The 16792-nt window shown below is 42.0% G+C and overlaps 1 protein-coding gene across 5 annotated transcripts in view; it reads right to left on the reverse strand.

The window, feature by feature from the left end:
* The window catches only part of SPATA6 (spermatogenesis associated 6), a 59657-nt gene that overhangs the window by 28147 nt on the left and 14718 nt on the right, over nt 1-16792 (reverse strand). For all 5 annotated transcript variants that reach the window (XR_016442477.1, XM_090048341.1, XM_090048339.1 and 2 more), the window contains exons 6-10: nt 15550-15630; nt 13137-13415; nt 11410-11497; nt 5872-5912; nt 201-376 (exon numbers count right to left, since the gene is read on the reverse strand). Coding sequence is in view for 4 of the 5 variants with exons in the window: in XM_090048341.1 (XP_089904467.1) it covers nt 201-376; nt 5872-5912; nt 11410-11497; nt 13137-13415; nt 15550-15630 (665 nt within the window). In the remaining variant the exon portion in view is untranslated. The remainder of the gene's footprint in view (nt 1-200; nt 377-5871; nt 5913-11409; nt 11498-13136; nt 13416-15549; nt 15631-16792) is intronic.

Below are 16792 nucleotides of genomic sequence, written 5' to 3' on the forward strand. Positions count from 1 at the left end.
GGGTTGCTACTCATGAACTCAAAAGGAGATGGACAGCACAAGTTTAAAAACTGTAGCCCTCCATGACAGTTTAAATGGCCATGCAACATGACAGGGAATCCATTTCAGGCTCCAACCAATCAACCTTTACTGCTATTTTTAACGATCAGTTATTCTAAAATATTCTAAATTCTAAAGCAAGAGTGAAAGTGAACCATTACCTTTCCGTAAGAGAAGACCGATTTAGCACAGAACTTAAGGAATGTTTCTGCAATGAGGAGGGTGCGGAACGGATTAAGGAACTACTAAAACGAAATTGCCTAGCTGTACCCGATGTCAGGTGCTCATCACAGCTGTCAGAAAAGCCATCAAGGTCTTTCCCATGAGAAGACCTTACCTGTCAATGAGGAAAAAAAAGGAGAATTATTCTGAATGGTATATAGGAAGCCAACTATTTTGGCTACATCTTTACATAAACTACTAGGGGACTATTTCTACTTTTTCTGAATGCAGAAAAAATTAAAGGCTGTTATTTTTTGGAAGAATACAAAGTTGCTGGTTCTGTCACCCATATGCAATATACAAGACACTTAGAACCAGATGTTTCTGTATCATATTTACCTGAATCCAAGACCACTTCAAATTTAAGGGGCTCCCCAATAATTACATTCTAGACATGGAATATTTATGATTTTCCAAGCACAAAATCTAATTTTTGGAGGGTTGTCTTATATTCATCCTCTCTACCACTGCAACAGGACAAGCAGCAGCAGGGGGCAGGCAGTGTGGGAGTCAAATGGCCTGATTTTGCTCTTGCCATCTGTGCCTACCCCCCAACCCACCTCTTGCCCCCTTTGCTGCCTGCCCTTCTCTACCCAATGCCTGCACACCCTCTACCTACCCCCCATGGTACCCTGCACCAGGCCCCACTACCACTTGCTCCACTATGTACCCACACCCTGCTCCACTTGCCCCACTACCATGTGTCCCCTGCATGTGTGCACCTGTTCCACCACCTGCCCCTTCCCATTTCCTCTCTTCCTGTTCCTCTCCCCTCACCACCTCTGACTTGGCTATGGCTGCAGCCTTGCTCCAGGCCAGGGTATGGAGCACAAGCTGCCTCTGGCTCTACGTGACCATGTGGCAGCAGCTGCAGTGGCAACAACTCCAGCTCCAGCCCTGGTCCCGGTCCCGGTCCCACCCTATAGACAGGGCGAGAGCTGCAACTGCAGCTGGACAAGGCTGGAAGGCAGCATGTGCTCTGTGCCCAAAAGTGGAGTGGGGCTCCAGCTGGAGCCAGAGGTGAGATAGAAAGGTAAGAGGCGGCAGCTGGGGTGCACGCAGAGGGAGTAGAGGCTGCCAAATTTTGGGGTAACAGCTGCAGTTCTAACTTCAATCCTAAGCCTGGGGTTGGAGCCACAGCTGTAACAACCCCCCTCAACTTTTGCTCAAGTCCAAGAGAAGGGAGGGGTTTCTTCCCTTCCCATATTGGACTGGGGGGCTAGGAGAGAGAACCTAATTTTGGATTCAAGTAAATATGCTACGTGACAATGGAAGCAGCAGCATCCATCATGACTAAAGGTTGCCAGGTATTTTCCACGCTAACCCCAGTCTTCAGTCACAACTTCAACATTTTCACCTTTCCTAGAGTTGGTGTCTGAAGGCGATGCTTTACCTTTTAGTCTCAACAAACAAACCCCAGCCAAAACACGAGGATGTGTGGGAGGTGACAAGCAAGTGACAATCTTCCCAATGTTACAAACATTTCCATGCATTTTTTGGAACAGCTGTGGGGCTTAAACTAATTAAAGGCAGATATATGAAACAGTTCTCGCAGAAAGACATGACTTGGAGGTTTCTGATGAAAACGCAACCTTGGAGATTTCTGGGAAGACAGTGTTCTTTAGTTGAGCTGTGACCCTTCAAGATAAAAAATCCTGAACACATGCAGAGTATTTTGCATGTGGTCCCTTCCCCTGACCGGGCCTGCCTCTCAGCTTCTAAGGAAATCTACACCTGCATAGCTGAGTGACCAGCTACGCTGCCAACTGAAAAAAACCCACACATACATCTACATCTACATTTCCAAAAGGGGTTAGGAAAGTGGCTGTGTCCATTAAGGCTCTGGAAGGGAACCCCTTTTGATGAACTGTTGGTGTTCCTCTATCTCTAACCAGCATCAGACAACTTCTTTTCTCATTAGACCAAATTTTAGACCGCACTATGATGTCTACATACTTCTCTGGTGCTGTGTGGGGAAACCTCCAGCTAAGCAAACCTTTCAGAACAGGTCTAGGCCAAATATGCAGAGAAAGATAACGATAGGCAATTTCTAACTTAGCTTCTTTGCTCAGGAAATGGGTCTCAGCATCATCTTACATTTGGTATATCCGCTTCTACCATCACAGATCAAGACTGGATCTGTTTTTACACATTCCAGCAAAGCAAACAAAACCAGGATAGCCTTACTCATGTATAACCCTCATTAAAACATCACACAGCTGGTCTTTTAAGACTGTATCTAACCTTTAGCAGCAACATGTTTGTTTTTCATTTACCAGTACCCACATACAGGAACTATTTCAAAGAATTCCCCAAGCTAGACAAGAAATTCCCTAGGATTACCTTTTATCCCATCACGTAGGAGAATGGTTTTAGATCAACTGCTGCTTAAGTGGAATGTTCCTATCATACTACACAGGGTGGGATCCTAAGGAGCTGAGCAGCGAACTGCCTGGAGTTAGCCAGTAGAAAACACTAAGGAGAGGGCTGTGTCTTAAATCCCACCCCACTCTGGGACTTGGGCACCTCACTCAAGGTTGCATGATGGAGCTGCTATCCACTGAGACCCACGGTTATCTCCGGAGGTCAGGCACCCACTCGTTCTTTCAAAGAACTGAGTAAGGCCCACTTTTCATGGAGGAAGAACCTACCTTTTATGCAGTAGCCCAGTGATGAGAGCACATACTTAGGAGGTGAAAGAATTTTTCCAGCTATTTGAGCTGGTTTAATAAAAGATATCAGACTTGCCCAAAGAACCTTGCCTATACCCAGGAATTGAGTGACTATAGTTCAATGGCCTCCTCAGCCTGACCCCATCTCTCACTACCCAGAAGAGAGCCCTCCCTACCAACCTATATGCCAGGTGTTCTCTTCCTTTCCCAGTAACACCGAGCCACTGTAAAAAATAATTTAACATTTACTGGATTGAAAAGGAAAATGACTCTATTGCTTTGTGACTAATGCACTCCAGCCCCTAGGTTCCCAACTGTGCTTCAAGGATTGCACCTGGCACCATGAGCTAATCCAAATACAATTTTGAAGGGCTCCAGCAATGTGCCTGGTACCCCTTTATGACTGAGTCTAAAAAAGCAGTCCTTACGTTCCCCATAACATTTTCTATCTGCATAACTCAGAGACTCACCCATCTTAAGGGTAGCAAAGTTCCAACTCATACTCCAAAGCCCAGAGATTCATGTGCCCACTCTTGGCCCTCTGCCCAGTGCAGACCTCCATAGCCCAAGTCTCTTTACCTCTAGGATTGTTCCTACTTCTTCTACAAGGCCAGCCCTCACTTCTACATTCCAGCCTAGGGATCCTGTGCTGGGCCGTGCGTAGATGAAACGAGGGGTGGGTGTGCCCAATACTTTGAAGTGGGCTAAATACTTTTCCACCACTTTAATGGTGTCAGTGTTTGCACACCCCGGCGGCGTATTGCACATTAATTCCAGCCACTGTAGGAAATTCTTCGATGTAACACGCCTTAAATGACTGTATAAAACTCCAGGAAGTTTTAGTTTGCTGCCCCTACAGCCATAGAGCAAAGTACCAGGCTCCGTGCAGCTCCACAGCTTTGCAGAAGGCAGACTGCCTAAGAAAAGCAGCGAGCCTGATCCCTGCCTCCCCATACCTGGAGCCTGCCTGCATGCATGAGCTGCATGGGGGCCCAGTGCTTCCCTCTACACCTGCAGTGCCCCCCGGGACTGCCCGAGCTGGGTGCCTGTGGACTGCTGCTGCCAAGGGGGGACCCATTGGTGCCACAGAAGGAAGTACCAACCTGTCCCCTCCCTCCCCTGCAGCTCAGGGACTGATCCACCTGCTGGCAGCGCACCACCCACTCCCTACTGCCGGAGAGGCAGGTAAGTGCAGGGTGTGTGCACGATAAGGGGGTTTTAAAAACGCCCTTATTGATTTAAAAACCCACTGCTTCAATTTAGGGCCCCCATTTTGTCTACACACCCTTAACCAGCAGAGGACTATTCCCTCAATGTCCATCCCTTGCTACTTCTGCCTTACCTGCTTCACTGTCTTTCTCCCTACATTAGCCTTTCCACAGCTTCTCTCAACCTGTATCTAAGTCTCTCCAAGGCAGCCTCCTCACCTGCTGCCCCTTGCTGCCTGAGCTGCAGTCTTTTATAGCAGCTATTTATAATTGGCTGCTTGGTCAAAGCTGGGGGAGGTAATTAGGCTCTTCAGTATCTCTTTCTGGTCTGCTGCTGCGTGGGGTGTAAATATCCCATCACAACAAATCTAAAAGATGTATTTGATGTTTGTTACAAAATTAGAGTCTTAGTCAGTAGAGTCTGCTGATTAAACACACTTGGACAAAACAGCATCTTATTAAATTCAGTACCAATTTCCACATAACAGCTACATTTCACCATTAATAATTCTCAGGTTCTCTTAGTCCACACAATACTAATTACATCTAGTTTAAAGCTGTACAATATTTTTGGCAACAGAGAGGGTATATTCCCTTCTGCCTTTATTTTGTTGGAACCAGAAATGCTTTGGGGCATCAGGAGAGTGATGAATTAATCTGTAGCTGTGTTATCTGTGTGCTCCAAACAATGACTGCTGCTAATATCTTCTTCCTCATTTGAGGAAAATGGTTTTTAATTAAAATGTCCATTATAAAAACATATTTAGTAGAAGTTCTCTTTCCAGTTTTTCATTTATGACTATGAAGTAATCCAGAGGCAGCACAATATATTATATTAGCCTTACATGGTACCTAACACTGCAATCCTACACAGTAAAAGTTGAAAAACAGACACAAGTGTGTGTTTAGCCTATATCAAAAGATTATCCTTTTAATTCACTTTACTTCCTCCTTTCTACATCATTACTCTTGACAACCATTACGGAACCTAACAGGGCGCGCACACACACAAATTAATGACTGCCTACAGCTGCTGGCAAAGTTTCCAGAGTGCTTCAGGAAAGAGAAAAACTTACAAAGTGTAGAGAAAATAAGTGTTATAGTTAGAAATGTGAAAGGAGAACTGTCAGGTAGGTGTGATAGAGAAGCTTTTCCACCCCAATTAAGAACACAGGACAAGCAGCTAACTGAAGGGTGGGGGGGAAGAACCCAAGAACCCTCTTCTGTATACAGAGCAGCTAGGATTTTAAAAGAACATGTGAAGTAACTAGCAGTAACTTTAAAAAAAAAATAAAGCATTGCTGGCTTATCTGTGCGTTACACCAGTGTCACTTTACAGTGCTCTGAGGCTGCAAGGAGTTCTCTCAAAGTGATTGTAAATGTAATTTTATACCCATTTTAAGGTGCCTTTCCACAGCTCTGTTGTTGTAAAGCAGCCTTAATATAAATGAAAAGTAGTCCTTCTAACTGCAGATCATGAATACTCAGCAACAGTTTATTTTCATAGTCTCACCAGTCTTGTACAGAACGTTGAGAACACTTTTCATAGTAAAAAAAAATGCAAAAGACCTTAACCGTGCAAAACAATGTCCTATATAGCATCAAAACCCTAGACACAAGCTATATTTTCGATTTCATCACCTTCAAAACAGGATAATACGCAATCTTTCTGTTCTCAGCTCCCCTAAAGCACAAGGCAATTTACATGCAATATTATTTGCAGTACTTACTTTAGTTTTCTTAGGTCTGTAGCTGCCAAGAAGAGAAGGATCTGGGAAAAAAAAAGTGCAGAGACAGAAATTGAACAATTTCTCAGACCACCAAGAGAGTATTTTTTTAATTTAGGGAAATTAAAAAAGGTCTTTAGCAAAACCTTTCAAATAGTATCCAAACCAATTTATTCTTGTCATATATTGTGCAATTCAAGACAGTAGCAAAGCCATTAACACCTTAAGGTTTAGCTTTCTTCAGCTGAATTTTTTTACAACTGTTTCCAGCTTTTTGCTTTACAGCAGTGCTATGTTATTGACACATAGCATCCTAGAAAATTAGGGTTGGAAGGGACCTCAGTAGGTCACATCTAATCCAACCTCCTGCTCAAAGCAGGACCAGCCCCAAGTAGATCATCCTGCCCCATGATCTTAGTGGAAATGCTGACAGCACACAGCCTTATCTTGAGGGGCTGATTTTAGAAGGAAAGGTATGTGTGGTATGTACGTTAATTGTGTGCGCTGTACACACTGCCTGAGCTAGAATGCTTCCAGGACCCAAGCTGACAAGGTTAAAACTAGTTCAGGTGTCTCTGTGCTACACAGAACTTGGCAAAGTAGATTCATCATCCCTGCACTAAGTGAGACCCAGCAAGCAGGAGATGGGAAGCTCAACAAGCAAGGAGGCAGCTATACCCTCTTCTGGAAGGGTAAACAGGAAGGAGAATGCCAACTTCATGGAGTTGGCGTTGCCATTCAGAATGCACTCAAACCAACTCAATGAGTTCCCTATCCAAATTAATGAGCACCTCATGACTCTCCATCTTAAATTGGCAGAGAGCCAATATGCTGTCATCAGCAAGTACGCCCCAACTTTTGACACCCCTGACAAAACCAAGGAGGGATTTTATATCAACCTTGACCGAGTCCCTTCTGACATTCCAGAGGGAGACAGACTTATTGTGCTCAGTGATTTCAATGCCAGAGTTGGAAGGGACTTGAACCTCTGAAACAGACCCACGGGCAAGGAAGGAGTGGGAAAGGTCAACTCCAATGACATCCTCTTCTTGGCCAAATGAATGGAACATGAACTCACCATCACCAATGCCCTGCTCCACCAGAAAAACAGCAGGCACGAGACATCAACACCCACAATCTAAGCATTGGCACTGGATTGGCACTACGCCCTTGTTCGTGCCCAGGATTGCAAAGATGTCCACATCATCCAAGCTATGCTAGGAGCTGATGATTGCTGGACCAAACACTGACTCATCTTTTGGTTATGTCACTCAAACAGGCTCCCAAACGAATGCTGCAGCAGAAGCAATGCCAATGAAATATCCATGTCGAAGGACTCAAGTGACCAATCAAGCAAGACCTCTTTCACCAGTGCCTCAATGAAAGACTGGCAAATTCCAGTCAACAGCAATGGGAGAATGCTGGCAGTGCTTGGGGTGCTTTCAGATACACCCTCATCAGCGCTTGTGGAAAGATGCTTGGATTCTCTACAAGGAACCATCAAGACTGGTTTGATGAGAATGACTGGGAGATCCAAGGAGTTGATTGACTGCAACTGCAAGATCTTTTGTGCTTGGCAGAGTGACATCAACTCCAAAAGAAACTGAAGCACCAAGCCAAAGCAGAGGCCCTGCAATATGAAGAAGAGATGGTGGGAAGCCTAGATGAAGATGATTCAACATCTTGCTAGAGCCGGCTCCAGTACCTGGGGCTTCCCTCCTTTGCCCGATGTGTGCAGGGACTAAATGTGAGTGGCAGGGAGCGCTGGCAACATAGACTGCCCGGGGGAGGCTTCGCCCCTCACTGCGATGTGCAGTGCTGGGCAGAGCCACGTCCTGATGGCACCTGTACCAGGCATGAGTGCCCTAAACGTCCCCACCTGCTGCTACTGCCACCGTCTGCCAGGGCTGTGCACTATGGGGGGGGGGGGTCCCCACACCCATACGCTGCCCACCCAAGATCCACACTGTCACCACCCCCAAGGTGCAGGCTTTGCACTGCTGCCAGCCCCAGCCCCACGCTCTGGCCCAGCTGCAGCCCCACCCCCCTGCTTTCCTACCTGCTGCCTGGAGCCAGCAGCAGAGCAGGGAAATGAAGCAGGTCCCAGGGGCCTGCTGCAGCAGCAACAGCAGCAGCAGCAACACTGCCCGGAAGCTGCATACTAGCCAAGTCAAGCCCTTCCACCCACAAGGGTGGGAGCGAGGTGCAACTGGGTATGTTTGGGGTGTATGTACACATAGGTACCTTGCTCCCGCCCTCATAGGTGGAAGGGCTGGGTGGGGTACAATTTGTTGGTAGGTGCTGAGGGCTGAATGAAAGCGATTGTTGGACTGGATTTGGCCCACAGGCCGTATTTTGCTTGCCCCTGGTTTAGGGCATCAAGAGGCACGACTGACATAACCTTCACAGCTTGCCAGCTGCAGGAAAAATGCCAGGAACAACACAAACCTCTCTACATGGCCTTCTTTGACCCCACAAAAGCCTTCAACTCTGTCAACCAAGAAGCACTGAGGAGGATCCTTCTGAAGCACGGATGTCCGCTATACGGACTTCCCGAATGGTGGAAATTCATCTTCATTCTTTGCCTGTGCCATGACAGTATGCAAGCGGTGGTTCTCAGTAACAGCTCTATCATAGATCCCTTTGAGGTCAGATAGGGTTAAGCAAGGCTGAGTCATCACTCCAACACTTTTCTCAGTATTCCTGGCTGCTGTGCTACATCTGACCACCACCAAGCTTTCAGTCGGACTGGAGCTAAATTACCAAAGGGATGGTAAGCTGTTTAATCTCAGCTGACTCTGAGCCAAAATCAAGACTACCCTGACTTCAATCATCAATCACCAATACACCGATGATGCTGCAGTGTGCGCTTACTTGGAAGCAAACCTTCAGGCAATCGCTGACATCTTTACCGAGGCATACAAGAAAATGGGACTGACGCTTAAAATTTAGAAGATCAAGGTCCTCCATGAACAAGCTCTTGATGTACAGTCCCCAGGTCCGGTAATTCAGATTTATGGTGTGACTTTGGAGAATGTTGAGTATTTCCCGTACCTTAGAAAGCTGGCATCCAGAATCCAGGAAATTCAACACTGTCTTAAAAGTGCAAGTGCAGCCTTTGGATGCCTGAGGAAATGGATGCTCAAATATCACACCATGAGATCTGAAACCAAGTTCATGGTTTATGAAGCAGCTGTGATCCCTACCTTACAGTACAAGCAAACACTACAAGCATCAAGGTGACAATCATCCAACATCAACTTTGCATGTCATCTGGACATCCAACTCCAGACTCCAGAAGTAAGTTTTATTCTCCCAGCTCAATTAAGGTGTACACGCAAGAGGAGGGCAGAGAAAGTGCTTCAAGGACGTCCTCAAGACCGACTTGAAAAAAATGTAACATCAACATCAACTCATGGAGAAGTATTGCCCAGAACCATTTCCATTCCTCCATTCGCTAAATGGAGGAAGAGTCTGCTGCAAGGATCTCAGTACTTTGAAACCTTATGATGACAACAGGGGACCGAAAAGCGGGAGTGACAGAAAAAGCATGTTGCAGACCGAATCAAAATCCAGAGCCCAGAAACATGTGCCTGAGTTGCAAAAGTCTGTTGATCCTTGATCAACCTCATCAGTCATCTTTGGATGCATAGATAAAACAGTCAAAGGGGACAATCATCCTCGACTGCAAGGGACTGCTGCCGATGATAGACATACCGTCAGTTAGCTTACTTTAGAAATAAAAGAGGGCCGAGCTATCTTTGCCAAGATTAGACTTTCTGATTCTAGAAATCTGAAGGTTACAACTGCTAAGCCCCAGGCCATGGACAGGAGAATGGCTTTCTACTAGGAAATCCTCTGATCTGTTGCAAGTGAAGTATATTTTAGACACGTAGCTACTGGCCTGAGACCACCAACTCGTTTCATGTAAGTGCTTAATGGTCATTAGGTGATATGTCTTTGACATTACCCATCTGCGACAGTCAAGTTTATGGCCCTGAAAGGAATGTGAGACCTTTAAATATACTTATATCCTAAGCCATCCAGTCCCATCACTTTGGGTAAATTTTGAACTAATTCATGGTAAACTGCACTTTATTTCTTTAAAGTGAGGAGTCACAACAAGGCTCAACAGAAGGACACCTGCTGTATATAAATACTAATTAGTGCTCGTTATACTACCATATTTTCTGAATAATACTACAAAGAAATAAAAAAATATCACCACAAAGATCGTTGCCCCTTGCAGAAGGATAGCTAAGCATTTAAAACCAGTGCCTTCCCTAATTTTAACAAAGGCAGACAGTGACTCTTCAGGTCTGTGAAAATACAGTATATTAAAGTAGGGCTGTTTCAAACAAAGCTCTCCACTAAGAGATTCTAACTTTAATCCATGGATTACTGGAAGCAATGGAGCAGATAATCCTGGCATAAATGGGAAATAAAAGACGATAAGATACATGAAGTATCTAAAACACCAACCTACATTATAGGTAGGCATAACAGGACTAGATTCTGTATTTTTCAGCTCAAATAAAGACATCAACAACCAATTTCTAGATCACAAGACACTGGATGGAGGCAGTTAAGGAAAACGCCTCTAAACTCTGGTTACAGAAGTAAATGGGTATATTTTAGTATTGAGCATAAAAGGTATGACAGCAGTACTGGGAGTTCTCTTGCAGAAACTGTGAAACAAGGAGAATGACTATGTTGCCATAAATAGCAGTTATGCTCATCCTGGCTACTTACCCATCGAGTCATTCTATCATTAAATGGTGCTTATAAGTATTAGTTCATCATTTCAGGTGAAATTCTTAGTTTTGTATATTTAAGCATGATGTTTTGTGATTTGAACCAATGTATGATGTAGCTATGCTAACAGCTTTGGTTAAGTGCTAAATTTGGACCATCTTCCATGTAAGCATTATTTACATGAAAAGCGTCAGCCACAGTTATTAAGAACCATGTGAATTTATGGACACTGGTTCAAAACCAGCTGCAACACTCTCTACCTGTGCTGCAAGTCTTGCTGTCACCATTTTTTATTGTAGTAAAACTGTGTTGGGTGCCAGAGCAATTAGACCGTCCTCTGCTGTTTATGCCAATGCACATGATTGAGGAGATATACGAGCACATGTTTCTTGGTGAGCAAACATCCAGAATAATGATATTCGCCCATCAACTACTCACTCATATGGCTGTAGGAGAGCTACTATCAGTTTCTGCAGCACTGGAATCTGGAAGGGGACTCAGAGTATTTCATCTCCACCTCCCACAAACACTCTACCCTCATTGTCCAAGTCCGGAAAACATATGTGCACTGTCCCAAACCAACGTAATAGCTTAGCAATCGTACTACTTTGCTGCTTTGAGATGATAAGCAACTAAATAACCAAACATCTAGAGAAGCAAAAGAACTCAAACTATTCTTTGGAGTGTCTTGGCTAAATCCTCAGAAGAAAGAATAGTGTTTCCACATTAAGGGGTTAAAAATATGAACCTCCTATATGGAATATCTATATGGAAGGCAGTACTCACCACAGGTTACTCGGGACCAGGCTTCTCTTGCACTCTCTCTGGGGGTACACCAGGTAGGAAGATCGCCAGAGGGACTTGGATGTTCAACCTGGAGCCAAAACACTGTTAAAATGCTTAGTATATAATAGCTTGTCTGTCTACACCCCCCCCCATTATTTACAATTACATACATTCACTCAAAATGTATTAAAAGCTGTAAATTAGGCATTATGAAGCAAATAAGGGACACAAGACATGCGGGAGAAAGGGTGCAACTTACTGTCTTTTGCATTTAAGCAGTACCACTATAGCCTTCTTAACAGAACTCAAAGTAATCAAGTTTAGCTCCTTATTTTTAACTTCCCCAACACATGCAACCTTTTTTTAGTTGGCTTGTACAATTTATTTTTTGGCAGATTTTGATAAGTAGTATTCGCCAGAAATAGTTCTGATCTCACCACGATACTTAGAAGTGCTGATCTTTTCCCCGAGTAAAATATTACCTTCCAACAAAAAGGTAATTTTGATCTTAATGATACAGAGAAAATTTCCACATCTGTACAAATCTCAGCATTAAGTATACACATAAGGTGTGTTATCAAAACAGGAAGGCAATCATAGTCTATATATGGCATATTAAAATAATGCAGCAGAGCTACAAAAAGAAAGTGCATGAGAGGCACAAATGTAATCAGAATCAGCAACTGGGACCAAAAAAATGCAGCAATTACACTATAAAACAGAAAAAAATAATTAAGCTAAAAAGGAAAATTATCCATATGAGTGATAAACAGTAGGGTGAAGAGCAAGTAATGGTCAGTTAAGACTGATTTGAATTTCTAAAAGATATCTAGGAATAAAAAAACTTTTTAAGTGAATTCTAGAATTAGACAATATATGGAAAGGAAAATCAATTATTAATAACTAGAAAATGATATGGATAAGCAAGTTAATCACATATTGTGGCAGACACGTGAAACTGTATGTACTTATAGCACAAAGTGAAAAACAAAACAGTCTTATTTGCATCTCCAGTCTGTCTCTCCAGTCTTTCAAGGTTGGGTTCTTAAAATAGGTACTTATAGTTACCATGGAAAATACATAAAGAAAAATAAAGCAAATCAGATTATGATCTTCCAAGATCCTAAAATGTTGTCCCAAACTAGGAAAGTACTTAAAATACGAGTAGTTTTAAATAGCCCTACTGAAGGCAGGGACTCAACATGGATATACATGCATGCATGACTGCCTTCTTGGGCCAAGGTCAGTGTGACCAGGAACCTGAATGATCAAACTCTTGAAGATTTAGATGTTAGTAAAAAGATTGTTTCAAAAGAGTATGGGAGAAGATAAAGAAAGTTAAGAAAGCAGCCTGGTTTTTTAAAGTTACTATGTGCCCTGTTTTAAATCCTAGTGTCCCACTTTTATTATTAATACCTATTACTTCCCAGTTGAATTTACACACACATTATCCTGCCCAGTGTGTTAGAAAAAAAAGGATAGAGGTGCTCAAAGCATTTAACCATGGTATTCATGAAAGAACTTGATTTTTGTCTATTAGCAGTGCTGACAAAAGAACTTTTATTCTAGTTAATTTTACATTTAAATCACTAAGTGGCAGGCTATTTTGGAGAGAAAAATTATTCATATACACTGGGAACTGAATGATTTTTTTTGCAGTAGCGTTCAGAGAAAGAACAATATTTGATCTGAGCTTAAATTGGAAACATTTTGTAGAGAACACATACACGTCTAACTACAAATGGTGGTTTATCAGTTTCTCTTCTGAATTCAAAAGGCCCGAGGTTTAAATGGGCCAGGCGTTGTCTGGCTTCTTCTGATAGCTCACACATTCGTCTTTTTGTGTATGGAGATGGAGATCGTGATTTAGAAGCTATTGTGGGTTGCTCGTAGTTCTTTGTTGCTGGGCTATGCCTGCCTTTCTCAGGTGAAAGGGTGTTTTTCTTTGGTAACCTTGTTTGCAATTTTCCATTTGGTGTTGAATGATGCACCCGATCCAAATGATCCTAAAGTGAAAAGAGAAATTATCTGCTTTGACAGCACGTAGAGCAAAGATCACTGGTGATAATGCAACATTCAAAACATGTCCAAAAGGGAACAAATACCTTTGACAGAAATGGATGCGTGTCAGTTTAAGTTAACCTACCAAAACTATAATCAAACAGCAATTTAAACAAAAATGCATTTTTAGATTTGTTTAAAACCAGAAGGAGGTTAAAATGCACATTGTTAAATGTCAGACTTTAAGGTTAAGTGCCTGTTACTTATCTAATTAGCTTGCTCACACAGTTGGTGGGAAAAATGTTCTGTAAAATTAAGTTGAATTATGTCACTTTAGTTCATTTAATGACTCTATCTAAAACATGACTGGAAGTTTACAGAGTTAAAATATTTGTTCACCTTCCTATAAATGTTTTGTAAATCTTTCAGCTTACCTTACACTTAGGTAACACTAAATCTATTAAAAACCTTTTTATGGTATATAGAAAATGGCAGTATGCTTGTTTAATTCTTAAATTATGTGCAGTTTACAAGCTGCCTAAAATTAGCTCATTTAAAAGCTGCATTTAATTGAAAGATAGAATTATTAATTCTTTAAGAAGAAAAAGCTTCTACTAAAACAGCTTCTCTAATATATGTGCCCATGTATGCTATACTAACAACGCAATTCTTTTTCAAGATCCAAAACCTATCTAAGAGTTAGTTGAGGGAACAGTCAGCCTTAATTATTAGCATCTTCAATTACCAGTTTAAGATGCAATCGTAAGATTAATATTTTTGGCACTAAAGTTTCATTTACAAAGGAGTTCCAATGTATCCAGTTTCCATTTGCTCTCTGGGCTTTATGGATTGTAGCACTAGATGTCTTTGAACACTTGCTCAAGACACATTTGAGTTTGAATTTCACAGCATGGTGACCCAGAATTCCCAAACTCTGCCCAAACTTTATATTTTGCAAAAGCTTAATGTCAAAAATTATTTTCTTTTAAAAAAATAAAAGAAACGAGGCAATGCTCTAAAACCTATTCAGTGCCTGAAATGCTAAAATGGTGCTGTAGTAAAGAACCTGGGAATGTGACTGACTAGAAGCTGCTCTTTGGCTTTCCATGTGCACACACAATGATGAATAGACGTTTAAGACTATACATCCTTACAAACCTGTAATGCTGTTTTGTAACTTGTTAGGTACATTTGAGAGACTGCAACGCTATGGTCTCTCTTTAAAAGGACACAACCTGATTTTTTATTGGTTTCAGAGAACTCTTTTCAGCATCACATGCCAATCTTTACTTTTTTCTTTAATAATCTGGATAAGCATGGGAATAAAAACAGCCTTAAGTTTAGAGGGGACTTTTAGGCAATCCAACAGCAGCTATCCTTAGACATATCCAGGACTCCAACTTCTTCCCCTGTGCATGTTCCTGCCTATCGCCCATCCGCTTTCCAAGGTGCATTTTGCTATTAGTAGTAAGCACCATTTTGGACAGGCTGGGGAAAAAAAGGCATAAAACTGATGTCCTCACATGAGTGCATATGACAGGTCAAACTGATGTTCAAGGCAGTGAAATGCTAAATAAAGCACTATCAACTGTGCAAAAAGAAATTGAAGAAAAAGATGTTTTTCAAGGCTCTTCAGTAAGCTCATCTAATAAGTCAACTGTAATAGGTATATGATTTCCACACTGATATTTGATCAGCAAGTTTATGATAACTTTTTTAATTAAAATCTTCTTAATTACAATTAAGACTTTCTTTTTTTTTCCTCCTAGCTATTTATCATCTTATTTTTAAAATACATCTTCTTCTGGTTCATTGAATAACCTTGATTTTAGCAGTATCAGTAGAAATGATGAGAAGGTATCTTTCCAGGCACTGACAGGTCAGCTGATTATACGACATGGCAGCTGCTAATTGTTTTGGAATCAAGGAACTCTCAGCATTTCCTGTCATGCACCAAGTCTACTCTTTACTCACTCTTGAGTAAAAATGTAATCAAGTTGTCAAGCATCCATGACAACTGCTTTACCCCCAACAAAAGAATGAGAAGTCTGAAGTGAGCAGTACACAGAAAAAAATGGGCATCACAGCTATCAATGTTAAATCAAGAAATGAAATTGCAAGCAATTAAATTATGCTAACCTGCGTGTGAATCCTTCCTGAACTTAACACACTTTCTGTAATAAGGGAGCTTGTAGAAAATCTCAATTTTGGTGCAATTCCCTAGAAGAGAGACAATAATTGAACATCAAGCTCCAGTTGGAGATAAAGGGTATCAAAGAAGTAAATGTCACCTAATGTAACAAACCATTCCTAATTTTAAACCATTTCCTTTGTTAATTTCAGCCTTTAATACAGATAATTAGAAAAGACAGAACAGCAATGGTAAATGTCAAGAAGATAACATTTGCATTTCTGACAATTCAATTACAGATGATTATATTGCTTTTGTACAACAATTAAGGTCTGACTTTTATTTCAGTACATTTCTTTGTCAAAAGCAGCTTCAAAGATTTTGATGCCATATTAAACAGCATCCATAAAAATTCAAGCTATGCTTTACAGGCTTTGTTCACACTTGACTTTGCAAACTTATTTATAAATGCTATATGGACTTTGCTATCTTTATTTATAACAGAGAAAGTCATAGAATTATAGAAAAGTAGGGTCAGAGGGGCCTTCAGGAGGAGAGCCAATACAGCCCCTGCTCAAGGCAACATTATCCTTGTCTGACGCACTCTACAACAACTTTTAAAAATCTATTCATGTAAAACTTTTGTATTTTGCCACTTGTGCATAATTTTCACATGGAAAAAATGTATACAGAATTAAGGGCCACATGTTCCATCGCTCAATGGATAGAGGTCATCGTATCTACACATGCATCTTACCCAGATAGACTGATGGAAAGAACCTCATATGCTCTGCCATTGGGACAAACGTTAGAGAGGATTCTCTGAGCACAGAAATCTGCACATGGAAGAGTGGGGCACCCCACAAGGCAGCATGGGTCAACCACACAAAACACAGTAAAGGTAAAAGGAACCAGACCAGGGACAGCTACAGAGTCTTCGAATTCAGTGTGGAAACACAAGACGGGGTTAAAAAGTTACCATGGTTGTGATATATTTGTGCTTCTATAGGAGCATACTGATGTGACTATCATATCTATATACCAGGGCCCCTGGTACAACCACTATAGCTGTCTACACTCTTAGATGAAAGGCATAAAAGAACGCCCCCCTGTGAACCCTAATGCCCTCTTAAGAAATTGGGGGAAATGTCACAGGGTGGTAAGATCACTCTCTAACCCACCTCGCTTCCCCTCCTCACACAACCCACACACATTTTCCCCATAAGAAGTAATGATTTGGCCCCAATTTAG

The sequence above is a fragment of the Crocodylus siamensis genome, chromosome 5 (genome assembly GCF_052110815.1).
Source record: "Crocodylus siamensis isolate JL-2025a chromosome 5, ASM5211081v1, whole genome shotgun sequence".
NCBI classification, from domain to species: Eukaryota; Metazoa; Chordata; order Crocodylia; family Crocodylidae; genus Crocodylus; species Crocodylus siamensis.